General features: G+C 34.3%; 2 protein-coding genes across 2 annotated transcripts in view; both read left to right on the forward strand.

Annotated features, from left to right (window-relative positions):
• The first annotated feature begins 872 nt into the window (after positions 1-872).
• LOC133321542 (MOB kinase activator-like 3) lies at positions 873-1,530 on the forward strand. The gene has a single exon (XM_061530627.1). The coding sequence runs from the start codon at positions 873-875 to the stop codon at positions 1,527-1,529; it is 657 nt and encodes a 218-aa protein (XP_061386611.1). The 3' UTR covers position 1,530.
• A 6,087-nt stretch (positions 1,531-7,617) lies between these two features.
• LOC133321541 (nicotinate phosphoribosyltransferase) overlaps positions 7,618-13,868 on the forward strand; it is a 28,312-nt gene continuing 22,061 nt past the window's right edge. Inside the window, exon 1 of the mRNA XM_061530626.1 lies at positions 7,618-7,718. Coding sequence (XP_061386610.1) covers positions 7,622-7,718 — 97 coding nt within the window. The 5' untranslated portion in view covers positions 7,618-7,621. The remainder of the gene's footprint in view (positions 7,719-13,868) is intronic.

A 13,868-nucleotide genomic window follows, 5' to 3' on the forward strand; every position in this document is an offset into this window, starting at 1 on the left:
GTGTGGCCTTTGAAAAAAATTTTCATTAAAAAATTCACACCCATTGCCCATTTACAAAATTCTTTGCACAAAATTAAGTTGTTTTGTTGTTTTTATTTCCAAAAATTTGTTGTAAATCATATACGAAATTAAATATTTTAACCATATTTCAGGTTCTGTGCCAAAATGGGACATGGGACATAGACAAAATGAAATTCAATTGGTTGATTTTGTAGAAATCCTTTCTAGAATGTGACCTGAAGTGTGAGAATCGTTGGCCGAGTAGGATTTGGGACTTTTAGGTTCGTATATCTCACAAGCCATGATGACAACGTTTCAGTAAATTGTATCTATATATAGATATGTTATTTGGTTTCTAAAACTAGTCATTACCCCGGCCTCAGCTTCCATTTCAAACATAATTCTGACCAAAACACTTTCTGTTTCGATAAGTTGCTGCTGCGAAAATAAAAAAAAAAACAAAACAATGCCATTGAACCGTAAATTCTATATTTTGTCACACATCACGACACCGATAATAAATTCCTACACTCAAGAGTATGTGGTGATTACATATCTAGAGAAGGGTGGTGGTGGTGGTGAGGGGTGTTGTATACAACATAGTTTGCAATTCATTAACATATAGATTTGAAGAAGAAGATTTATTATTCTTGTTGTTGTGATTCATATTTAAACCAAACCACCTCTACCCGCTTTTTATTTCCAGTGGCTTTTTTGGCATTTCTTAGCAGTAACACAGAGGCAGGCAGACAAACAGACACATAAAATCGAAACATTGATCTCCCTCACTCTCTCTAAAGATTTCGAATGAGGATCCATTAAAGTATCCGAAACCCCCCTAGCGAAGAAATCTAATCCAACCCAAAGAAACCATGGCATTAAATGGCTTTTTAGAATTCTTTCAAAAGGGTAAAACCTTTAGGCCAAAGAAACGCTTCACAGCCGGTACAATACGTTACTCTCTGCACAAGCAGGCACAGGCCAGTCTACAATCGGGTATTAATTTACGACAAGCTGTATGCCTACCGGAAGGGGAAAATCTCAATGACTGGATTGCGGTGCATGTAGTTGATTTTTTCAATCGTATAAATCTCATTTATGGCACCGTCTCGGAATATTGTAACGAAACCACCTGCCCGACAATGAGTGGCGGTTCACGGTATGAATATTTATGGGCCGATTCGGAAAATTACAAAAAACCCACATCGCTACCAGCTCCCAAATATATCGAAATGTTAATGGATTGGGCTGAGGCCCAGATCAATAATGAGGCCGTATTTCCCGTATCCACCGATGTACCATTTCCGAAAACATTTCCGGCGTTGAGTCGCAAGATATTGACGCGACTATTTCGGGTGTTTGTCCATGTCTATATACATCATTTCGATCGTATTGTTAGCATTGGAGCTGAGGCGCATGTCAATACGTGCTATAAGCATTTCTATTATTTTGTCCAGGAGTTTGATTTGATAACGAGCAAGGAGTTGGAACCGTTACAGGAAATGTCAGCGAAAATATGTAAAGATTAAGGAAAGAACTATCGAAGGATGCCAGCCAAATGAACAAAATACTACAAATGTACACAAGAACGCACACACTTCTACACCCATACACACATAGAGTAACCGAGAATCTCCAAAAAAAAAAAAAAAAAAACAAATGTATTAAGAAACGTTTTGAATATTGTTCCAATTTATCAAAGAGAAACCAAGAGATAAAAAATAAATAATAAAGTATCAAATACGCCAAAAAAAAGTATTGTATGGATTTAAAACTTATACGGAATTTCACGGATTTATATTTCCTCAAGGATATCTATAAGGCACAAGGCATGGATTTTTTAAAAATTATTTTTTCAAAAGGCCACACAAGGCGTGGATTTTTTAAAGAATATTTTTTCAAAGGCCACACAAGGCGTGGATTTTTTAAATAATATTTTTTCAAAGGCCACACAAGGCGTGGATTTTTTAAAGAATATTTTTTCAAAGGCCACACAAGGCGTGGATTTTTTAAATAATATTTTTTCAAAGGCTACACAAGGCGTGGATTGTTAAAAGAATATTTTTTCAAAGGCTACACAAGGCGTGGATTGTTAAAAGAATATTTTTTCAAAGGCTACACAAGGCGTGGATTGTTAAAAGAATATTTTTTCAAAGGCCACACAAGGCGTGGATTTTTTAAAGAATATTTTTTCAAAGGCTACACAAGGCGTGGATTGTTAAAAGAATATTTTTTCAAAGGCTACACAAGGCGTGGATTGTTAAAAGAATATTTTTTCAAATATTCTTTTAACAATTTTTTAAAGAATATTTTTTCAAAGGCCACACACGGCGTGGATTTTTTAAAGAATATTTTTCATTGTATTTACGTAACGATCATTACAATTAACATTATTCATATTATGTGTTACATTTAAATTCAAATGAGTTACCAGAATTGAATACCAATTTTTGAAAAATCTCACGTTCCCTCGAATCGAATGATAGAAACAAAAAATAAAAAACAAAGACACAACCACTTCTCAATAAAAGAAAGAATATATTTTAAAACGAATCTGTTCATTTTTTGTTGTTGTCTGACCTATGTCAATATTGAATATTTACTTTGTGCACTGATTGGAATATCTGCGGCAGAATAGTTTGCATGTAGTTACACAGTTTTCCTGTAGAAACAGTGATAGGAGAGTTTTGTTTTTTGTGATAGTGACGAACATTTTTTGGATCACTTGAAGAGATAGGAAACCTGTTATGCTACTTTTATGAAACCTTTCAAGGAATATTATATGTATATCGATGGCCTTCTATGGGCACAATACATTTCTGAGGTATTCTATGGACAGAATATTATTTGGAGGCATTTTAAAGATCTGCATTATATACGTGGCCTTCTTTTAACAGACGATCTTCTGAATGTTTTCTATAGACCGAAATTTTTCTGATGCTTTTTTTAGCAGAAGACTTGCTCGAGCTTCTCTATATTTTTTAAACAGATTTGATTATAAGTTTTCCATAGAGTCAATTGAATAATTCTAAGCATGAATTCGTAATAGGTGGCAAATAATGTTTGAACTTCTTGAAAATGTCATATTTTTATTAAACCACCAAGTGGTGTATCCATGACATGATTTCGAATTGTAAACAATTTTTTTATCACTTATGATGTTGTTGTTGTTTTATAATAAAATAATAGTTATGTATAATCTCCTTCTTAGAAAAGGTACGAATGGGTCTGTCTACATCAGTCCAACTGCTGGCTTCTTTTTAAGAACAAAGTTTATATTTTTTTATCACATAATAAAAAATATGTTTATTTTTTATTAAAAGGACAAATGTGTGTCGCAAAAATAAATAAATAAAATATGTTGTTTTTTACACTGGGCAACGAAATAATAGAAAAATAATTAAAAAAAATATTAATAATTTTTGGTACGGTAATTTGGTGTTATTTAAAGAAAAACCTATAATGCCAAATTAAAGGCAATTCGACTAGAAAATCGGTCTGGTTGGTTACTGTTATATGGGGGCTACACCAAAACGTGAACCGATATATGCCGTTTGCAATACCAAACATCCTAGGAGTACTTGCAATGTGTGTGCAAAATTTTAGAGCTCTATCATAAATATTGCGATCTCGATCCTGATTTCAACAGACGGAGGGACAGACAGATAATATCTAGTATGTAGATATTCTAATTAATTATTAAATTCTGGTATTTTTAGGGTTCCTGGAAACTTTTTGCAACCTAATTGGCTGCGATTTGATACAGGGTGAGATAAAAAACTGCAACAAAGTCAAACGCCATAATTTTTAATTTTTTAATTTTATTGAATGAAAGCAAATAATGTCGGAAATAGGATCAAAGTTTAGATTTGTTCGAATTGGTCACCGTTGGCACGAATTATGGTTGCCCGAATGTTGCTCTGCGCTTGCTTGAGGTGATCAACACTTTGGTATTTTTTAAGTGCGAACCTTACTTTCCAAAATACTCCAGACACAATAGTCCAACGGATTGGTATCCGGAGATTTTGGTGGAAATTAAGCGATAATTTACGGCAAGCGTAACACGATAATTTTGTATGTTTACAAACTGCTGGACAACGAATGTTTTCTTATCGGAGAAAACCAAATTCGGCAGTTCACCACTTTCGGCTAAGCGAAGCAACTCTTTAGCTCTTTTGGTCTATTTTCTTTCTGTGTGTGCGGTGTAAGTTCTTGCACTTTTTTGAATTTCAATGGCTTTTCAATATTCGCCGAATGGAATATGTTCACGAGCCATTTTCCGGCCTATACGACGCGTGTTTCGATCATATCGCTTCTTTATTTTTCGAACCATTTCTGCTGATGTTGCTGATTTCTTCCGTCCAATTCCTTGGCGTCAGGCTACGCTACCAGTATCACTATAACGAGCGATGGTAGGAGACACAAAAGATTTATTCACATTTAAATGCTGGAGTGTTCTAACGTTAGCCACTTGTGGTTTTCCAGGCAAATATAAAGAAATCACACTATGACGCTTAAATTCCATCACGAAAAACTTTTTTTCTGGAAAATTCTCACCAAAATGTTTTTGTATGCTTGTAAACAATATAATGAGCTATTACTGGAATAATTTTAACAGCTGTCGGACTATTGTCTTAGAATTTTGGGGATCTATATTTCCATGTGCTACAAAAATTCGCCCTCAAAAGTGAATGTCATTTACTATTCCCTGTGGCTTGTGGGTTGCAAAATATCCTTGGTAAACATAGTCGACATAGATCTACTTCTTTGCTATGTTCCTTATATAAAGATCCTAAGATTTTTTGATTAGGACCAAACATTTGGTACGGTCGTATTAACGACTTTGAAAAATTACAACAATTGTATTCTATAGCATATATATTTACCTCTGAAAGACATAGACCGGAGAAGTTGATGGTATATCCAAGGTCAAGGACAACATCTATAATTTTCGGTGATAATCAGATAATAATTTTGGGATGAATTGGACCGACAATTTAATTTTTTGTGCTTTTTCGAGTCGATCTATAGGCTAAAATTATAAGACAAACATCACAACACAAGCCACGTAGAAGGGAATCTGGACAACCAATTAGAAGGGCTGTACTGAACATGAGTAATATTTGTTGAATTCTATTCGGTCTAGGGGGTTCAAATATCGCGAAATATTGCCCAAGCTCCGAATATAGAACCAAAGAAAGTTAGATTTTCGTGGAAGTTGGGTAGGGTATCATATGGTCGGCCCCTGGTCCGCTCACTGGTTTTATATATTTATAAGTAAATCCAAATGTAGGTTTATTTTTTATACCCTTCACCACACTGTGGTACAGAGTATTATGTCCTTGTGCATATGATAGTAACAGGCAAAAAGAATCGAGATAGACCATGGTTCCAATATTTGTCCGATTGAGACAAAATTTTGCACAGAGTATTGAATTAAGCCAGATTTTTGGAAAGCGGTTCAGATTTAGATATAGCTCTCAAATATAATTTCGTCCGATTTTAGGTAAATGGTGCACCAAACTCCCAATATTTGTCCTATTGAGACAAAATTTTGCACAGTGAACTGAATTAGGTATATATTGATACATGCCAAGTTTTGTTGAAATCGGTTCAGATTTACATATAGCTCCCATATATAATTTCATCCGATTTTATGTAAATGGAGCACAATACTGCCAATATTTGTCCGATTGAGACAACATTTTGCGCAGAGTACTAAATTAGACCCAGATTGATGTATGTCAAGTTTTGTTGGATTCGGTTCCTATTTAGATATAGCTCCCATATATAGTTTCGTCCGATTTTAGGTAAATGGTGTACCAAAGAGTCAATTTTAGGCCGATTGGCACACCATTTTGCACAGAGTACTGAAGTAGTTCCAAATTTATGTATTCAAATCGGTTGAGATTTCGATATAGCTTCCATGTATATTTTCGACCAATTTAAGGTAAATGGTGCACCAAAGTCCCTATATTTATTTCGATTTGCACGATGGCATAGCGTACTGAATTGGCTTTAGAGTGATGTGTGTTAAGTTTCATGAAAATCCGTTCGGATTTAGATATAGCTCTCCTCCTTTATATCTTTCGATTTGCACGAAATTTTTTATGGCGTACTTAATTAAGTCTAGAATGATGTGTGTTTCATGAAAATCAGTTCCGATTTAGCATAGCTCCCATATATATTTTCGTCCGATTTTAGTACCAAAGCTTCTATATATCTTTCGATTTACACGACATTTGGCATAGTGTAGTGAATTAAGTCTATAATGATATGTGTTAAGTTTCTCGAAAATCGGTTCAGATTTAGATATAGCTCCTATACATATTTTCGTTCGATTTAATGTAAATGATGTACCAACGTCCCTGTATATCTCGATTTACACTAAATTTGGCATAGTGTACTGAATTAAGTCTAGAATGATGTGTGTTAAATTTTCTTAAAAATCGGTTCAGATGTAGATATAGCTCCAATATATATTTTCATCCGATTTTAAGTAAATGGTACACCAAAGAACCTACATTTCTTTCGATTTCCACGAAATTTGACATAGCGTACTGAACTAAGTCTAGAATTTTGATGTGTGTTAAGACTCGAGAAAATCGGTTTATATTTAGATATAGCTCTCATATATATTTTCGTCCAATTTAATTTAGACCCCACTGTGTTATATTATAATCGATTGCTACTTCTGCTGGTGTCCATAGCTACTAAGCTGTATTAGCTCGCGGGCTTGTCTCTGCTGTTGTACTTTTTTGTTGTTGTTGTACGCGATTCTAATCTGTTTTGTGCAAAAAAAAAAAAAACAACAACAACAATAACAATTTCGTTTATTTCGTAGTGAGTTTCGTTTTGTAATAAGCCACAAACAAGCTAAAAAAAGAGAAAGATCTGTCGTCTATCTGTCCGATTTTTTTATTTCAATATTTATTTTTTATTTATTGTTGTTGTATGAATGTATGTATGTAGGTATTTTTTTTGCTTGCCTCTTGAGGAGAGTTTTGGTGTCGTCGTGGTGACATTGAAGCAAAACAGAAAACTGTATTGAAAATACTGAAATCAGTTTGTGATCGTATGCTGAACTGGAACGTTGTGTGGTGTGGATGACGACGACGTGTGGTGGTAGTGTGGGTCAGTAATGAATTTACGTGTTCGTGAACGACGGCGGTCGTAATTCAATTCGATTCGCATAGTTTTTTTTATTTTGTTACTAATTGAATTGTTTGTGTGCTGTTTTTTTATATTTAAAAATTTTTATTGTGAATTGATGGAAAAACGAGTGATTTTTTTTGTCACATCATTCCCCGTTTTAATTTTTTTTTTGTAGAATTTTTGATTTTTTTTTTATTATTGGAATAAAAAGAAATTAAATTAAGAATTGTATGGAAATAAATAAATTAGTTTGTTTTTTATTATCATTTCTCCATTTAGAAAGCAACAAGAATATTAAAAAAAATTGAATTTGAATAATTTGTAAAAAAATCGAAGAAGAAAAAATATTATCAAGACGCCAGTGTAAAAATTCATTATTATCATCATCAATAATACGACACAGACAATTAAGAGTGTGTGTACTGTCGCAGTTGTCAACAACTAAAATAACAAAAACAACAACAATATGAGTGACCGTGAATTAAGTTGCAGTAATACGGCGGGACAATTTATGGATCGTGGCCGCATGAATCAGAATGGTGTAGTACAGCCGCTGTTAACAGGTGAGTGTTGTTATTGGATTTTTATGTTTATGTTTTCGTTTTTCGTTTTTTTTTTTTTGTATTTCAATTTGATAAGAATTTTATTGTTGCAGACATATTGCATACCTGTTTGTACATATATACAAACATATATAAATCATGTGAATATGAGCGAATGCTAAATATTCGGTACTTGTTATACCCTTCACTACACTGTGGTACAGAGGGTATTATGTCTTTGTGCATATGTTTGTAACAGGCATATGGAAACTATGGGTCTAGGTTCCTTTTGCGAATATGCATAGAATCACTTTCTGAGTGGATTTATGCATGTCCGCCTGTCAGTCCTAGTATTTTTGTGATTCGTCCTAGTATTCGCATTTATGATCCGATTTGGAAGAAATTTGGCGAACCATATTGAAATTGGGAAAAATCGGTTCATATTTAGATATAGCTCCCATATATATTTTCTTCCGATTTAAGGTAAATGGTGCACCAAAGTCCCTATATATCTTTCGATTTGAACGAAATTTGGTATAGCACACTGAATAAAGTCTAAGATGATGTGTGTTAAGTTTCCTGAAAATGGGTTAAGATTTAGATATAGCTCCCACATATATCTTCTTCCAGAAAAACATAGTACGAGCTAAGGTTGCACTTTCCTAACCACTTCGGTTTCAAATGATGTTGTAGATTAAAGCAGGTTCCATAGTTGAAAAGAAGCTTAGAGACAGTGGAAAGTGAGAATCTGCTAGTCTGTATATAAGAACTGGATAGCGACATAGGAGATGCTCAACTGTCTCCGTCTCCCCCTCTCGTCAGCACAGTGTCTGCAGTAATCCGTAACATCATGGTCCCATTTACTGATAAAGGCCCTGATATTGCAATGACCAGTAATGACTCCTGTCATTACTCTAATTTCAGCTTTGCTCAGGTTCAACAGTGAGTTTGTTCTCTTGGTTGACAGAGTCGGCCAAATAGATCTTGATACATTGCACCTAGGTTCGTTGTGTCAGAGTTCATTGGCTCGTTCGTCGAAGAACGCCTCAAAGTTCCGATAAAAGATGACAGATGGGTGGTTTGATTTAACAATCGATTGCTAGATTTGTAGATTGAGATCCTCGTCTAGCTAATTATTGTGCTTTTTCATTACCCATGATGTCACGATATCCTGGAAACCAACATAGCCGATAGCTGTAAGTTAATGTTTCCAAAACTGGTCTACACTCGAGGACGACCTCAGATTTGATATTACAGGATTTGATGGCTGTAAGAGCCGCTTGACTATCCACAAAGATAGTGACCGGTTCAACGATCTCTGCATCCAGACTTTTAATCAATTTCGCTGCCTTCCAAATAGCAAAGATTTCAGCTTGGAAAACACAACAGTTGCTATCCTGCTTGTAGGTAAGCTTAAGGACTAGTCTTTCACAGTAGACGCCAGCCCCTGTACCTTCTTCCATCTTGGATCTGTCTGTATAAAAAGCCAGACCGTCCAGAGGAGGTTTACTACGGTTCCAGTCGTCTATACTAGGGATAACGACATCTATATCGTCAAATCTCAGGACTGGTGATATATAGTCGCTTAGTTTTACGCATTAGTTCAATGTCATACCCAGTTCGTTAGTTTTACGCGTTGATCCAATGTCATACCTAGTTCGTTCAGGATATATCCATGCCCGTAGGTACAATTTCGCCATAGATTTTGTTCATGAAGCCTTAGGACACTACGCTCTACCTGACACTTAATGCTGAGACACAGAGGCTTTAAGTTCAGCATTGTGTTCTGAGCAGCTTCTCGTGGCTCCAGTTATTAGAATCGTTTGAATAGTTTTGAATAGTTTGCTGGATGTCAACTTATGGCGCAAGTAGTGCCACCAAACAAGAGAACCATAGGAAAGGATGGGCCCAACCACCGTGTTGTACAACCAGTTCATAGTCGATGGTTTTAGCCCCCAGCTTTTCCCAATGGAGTTCTTGCAAGCATAGAGTGCAATCCGCCCTCTCTTCGCCCGTTCCTATTCCACAGTCTATGATTGTGACAAGGTATTTTGCTTCGGGTGACTAATAGTAGTTACTCCTATAAGAAGTATATTTATTTCTAAACTTCATTGTAATATTACAGTGGAAAATATTAACAATTACATACAATCTAAAAAAAAATTTTATAAGTAATACCGGCTATAACATTTTTTAATTTAAATCTTCCATGGTTCAGTTGTTAGTTACCTTTCCCTTAAATGCTTTATCTGTATCCGGGTGTTTTTTTTATAATCCTTTTTCTCTGCTCACCCCCTCTTTTCTTATCAAATGCATTTTATGATTCGTGATAAAACAAACAAAATATGTTGTTGTCTAGTGCCACCTTCTTCTTTCTCGAGCATAATAAAATACGTAATTTATTTCTAAATATACATATATTTAAAAATATAAACATATGTATTTTTATAAATTTATATATAAATATGTATAGTTTGCACATGCATAAATTTATGTTTATATATATAAAGTTTGTATCAATACAAATTAAATGCAAACGGACATTGAACAGTTTTGGATTTTCAAATAAATTGATATAAGCTTTATCAATAGAATTTTGCACAAAACAAACATACCTACACATATATAAACATTAAGAAATAATAGATTAAAATATATTTTTGTTTTGTTTATGGGTTTTTTATTTGTTCGACAAGCATTTAATTTGATTGTGTTTTGGGACAATGCCCTTAACATGTGTTTTTTTGTAGTTGTTAGATTTTAAAAAACAAAAGGAAAATAGCAAAGCAAATAACATATATATATATATATCTAAGCACACAATATTTAAATACTTTTATTAAATATAAAAAAAAAAAACTAAAATAAAATAAAATAAATCTTGTTAGCGAGAGAGATTATCTAAAGAAAAATTGTAATTGGTATTAATTCCGAAAGAAAAGTTGTTATCAAGATGATTTTCTATAGAAAATTGTTTAATTATATCCTTTACCACAAGTGAGGAGCAGGGACATACACAGGGAATTTTGCCCAGAGTTTTTTTTTCATACAAAAAATGCATTTTTGCAATGCATTTGCATTTTGAACCAGCGGGCCCCTCGAAATAAAATCCTGGGTACGTTAGATGACAAAAAAACTATTCTTTAAACATTTCAATCCTTTGGTGAACCTTGAAAAAAGAATCTTTAAAAAATCCGACTTAATCCGCCTTAAGTCTAGAACGATGTGTGTTAAGTTTCGTGAAAATCGATTCATATTTACATATAGTTCCCAAATATATTTTCGTCCGATTTTATGTAAATGGTGCACCAAAGCCCATAATATCTTTCGATTTGCGCGAAATTTGGCATAACATAGTTAATTAAGTTTTGAATGGTGTGTGCTAAGTTTCGTTGAAATCGGTTGAGATTTAAATATAGCTCCCATATATATTTTGTATATATTTTCGTCCGAAGCTCTTATATTTCTTTCGATTTGCAAGAAGTTTAGTATAGCGTACTGAACTAAGTCCAGAATGATGTGTGTTAAGTTTCATGAAAGTCGGTTAAGATTTACATATAGCTTACATATATTAGGTTGGGGAAAAAGAAATCCATTATTTGTAGATGAACTATAGGATTTAATTTATCATGCTTCGGAATGTACCGTTTTGTTGTATGATTTGTTGCCATTTTAGTGGTAACTTCATAATGCCTTTCTCATAGAAGTTCTGCTCTTTATTTGCAACAAGCTGTAGTAATTCCTAGATACCAATTTTTTACCATTAAAGAAAGTTTGCAGTGCAAGAAAAAGACGATAATCCTTTGGTACGAGATAAAGATTCGATCCATTCTATTTTCTGTTAATTGGTATGGCACCCAAACATTGAGCTTCTTGTTGAATCCAGCTTTGTGTAAATGGTTTATGGTAGATTTTTACCTCCTGGGTTACGACAACTAACGTGCCGATCAACTTCGATAATTTCTCCCATTTTATCGACATTTTCAGAATGGATTTCTTTTTCCCCAACCTAATATATTTTCGGTCGATTTTATGTAAATTGTATACTGAAGTTTGTCCGATTAGCACAGTCCGACTTTACTACTTTCCTTGATTGTTAAAATAATTAACAATTTATTGTTTGCACACAAATATTTAGATATTTAGAATAATTCCGAAATCATAATATTTACGTAGACTTGTTTACATTACCCACTAAAATGTTTTGTGTAACAAATAAAAACAAATAGAAGAAAAAAACGACTTGCCGCCAAATTCATTCTAAACATTTGGCGGGACATTGTTTGTCTCTCTGTCTCGCTGAGTACGTTGTTTGCATTATAGGCGGATTCATTGATGATTCTAAATATAGTTATACGACAAATTACGAATATTTAGATATTGGCCATTATTTACGATAAACAACACACAGTTGTGGCAATAAAAATAGCATAAATTTCATTAAAATAAATTTTGAAAATCAATTAATGAGCATACATTTTTTTGCAGAGATCTGTATATAAAATTAAAAAAAAAAACATTTGTGAATTTTTGTCTCACTTTTATCAACACCTTTCATAATTATCTTATTTTAATATTCCACATTTTCTATGCTATATATTTATACTCATCTCGGAACAACTCTAGTTTAGTAAAAACGATCAAATTTTTCTGAAATTTTTTCCAGAGGTAGGTTTTTTTACCCTAATTATGGGGATATCTTTTTTTCTTGGGGGACGTACCCGGTTACCCGGTTATTTGACCCGGAAGTTCGGTTACGGGTACCCGGTTATATCCGGTACTACGGATCCGGTTAATATAATATGGGTATCAGTTTAAAGGGTATAAAAATACCTTTCCATTGAGTGGTAATATGATGGGGTTATCTCAAACCATAGACCACAATTTGCCCTTTCCAAAATGGTGCGATATGTGGCTGTATCTGTTGTGGATCAAAAGATATGGGCCTTAGAACCCTATAAAAACAAGGAAAATCTTTCCATGCAATCTCCTTTAAAATAGCATGGTGTTTTTTGGGTGACCGGCCTTCGGCCGGGGATTAACATGAAATCGGACAGAACCAACATACGCGAAAGAAATTCCTTATAAATAGAATGTTTTTTGTGTAGCCGGCCTTCGGAAACGAAAATTTATTCAGACTTTCTCCGAAAGATATATGGACAGATGCCAACACCGGCTACGCGACAGAATCTCTTGTTAAATAGAAAAGTTTTTTTTGACCGGCCTTCGGCCACACATTTTTCCTATGGACAGATGCCAACACCGGCTAACGCCAAACTTTCTGCAAATAGAATATTTTTTTGTGTAGCCGGCCTTCGGCCGGGTATTTAAGACTATTCTGGGAGCTATGGACAGATACCAACACCGGCTACGCGACAGAATCTCTTGTTAAATGGAATATTTTTTTGGGTGACCGGCCTTCGGCCGGGGATTTAAGACTTTCACCTATGGACAGATGCCAACACCGGCTAACGCGGCAGAAAATCCTTCTAAATATTATATTTTTTGTGTAGCCGGCCTTCGGCCGGGGATTTAAGACTTATATATGGACTATATATAACACCGGCTACGCGACAGAATTTTCTTGTTTTTGTAGGGTTCTAAGGCCCATATCTTTTGATCCACAACAGATACAGCCACATACAAAAATATATTCGCTATATCACCCAATTTCGACTTTTAGGGAGTTTTTCAAAAAAATCGGGGACCAAAACCCAGTTTTTTGACTATATCTCCAAAATGGTTTGAGATAACCCCATCATATTACCACTCAATGGAAAGGTATTTTTATAACCTTTAAAATGATACCCATATTAAATTAACCGGATATTTTTGCCGGATATACAAACATATGCGAACTTCCGGGTCAAATAACCGGGTAGCCAGGGTGGTCCCCCAAGAAAAAAAGATATCCCCATAATTAGGGTAAAAATACCTACCTCTGGAAAATTTTTCAGAAAAATCTGATCGTTTTTACTAAACTAGAGTTAAGCCCTCATCTCTATTCTTTTGTGAGCCAATCGCGGTTATTTACCTTTTTTGATTTGTTTATTTACATATTTATTTTTTTGCCTTGCCATTTGATTCTTTAATCTCTTTCCCTTGTTCTTTCTCATTAAAATGTGATCGTTCGGTCGGTGCAGGGTGTAGAAATAGTTTTCACTTTTATTT

The sequence above is a fragment of the Musca vetustissima genome, unplaced genomic scaffold (genome assembly GCF_032173495.1).
Source record: "Musca vetustissima isolate MV318-11 ecotype Yass unplaced genomic scaffold, APGP_CSIRO_Mvet_v1 utg7535, whole genome shotgun sequence".
NCBI lineage: Eukaryota > Metazoa > Arthropoda > Insecta > Diptera > Muscidae > Musca > Musca vetustissima.

Excerpts from the sequence above, each read along its gene's own strand:
- LOC133321542 (XM_061530627.1), top strand. The coding sequence starts at position 873 with ATGGCATTAAATGGCTTTTTAGAATTCTTTCAAAAGGGTAAAACCTTT.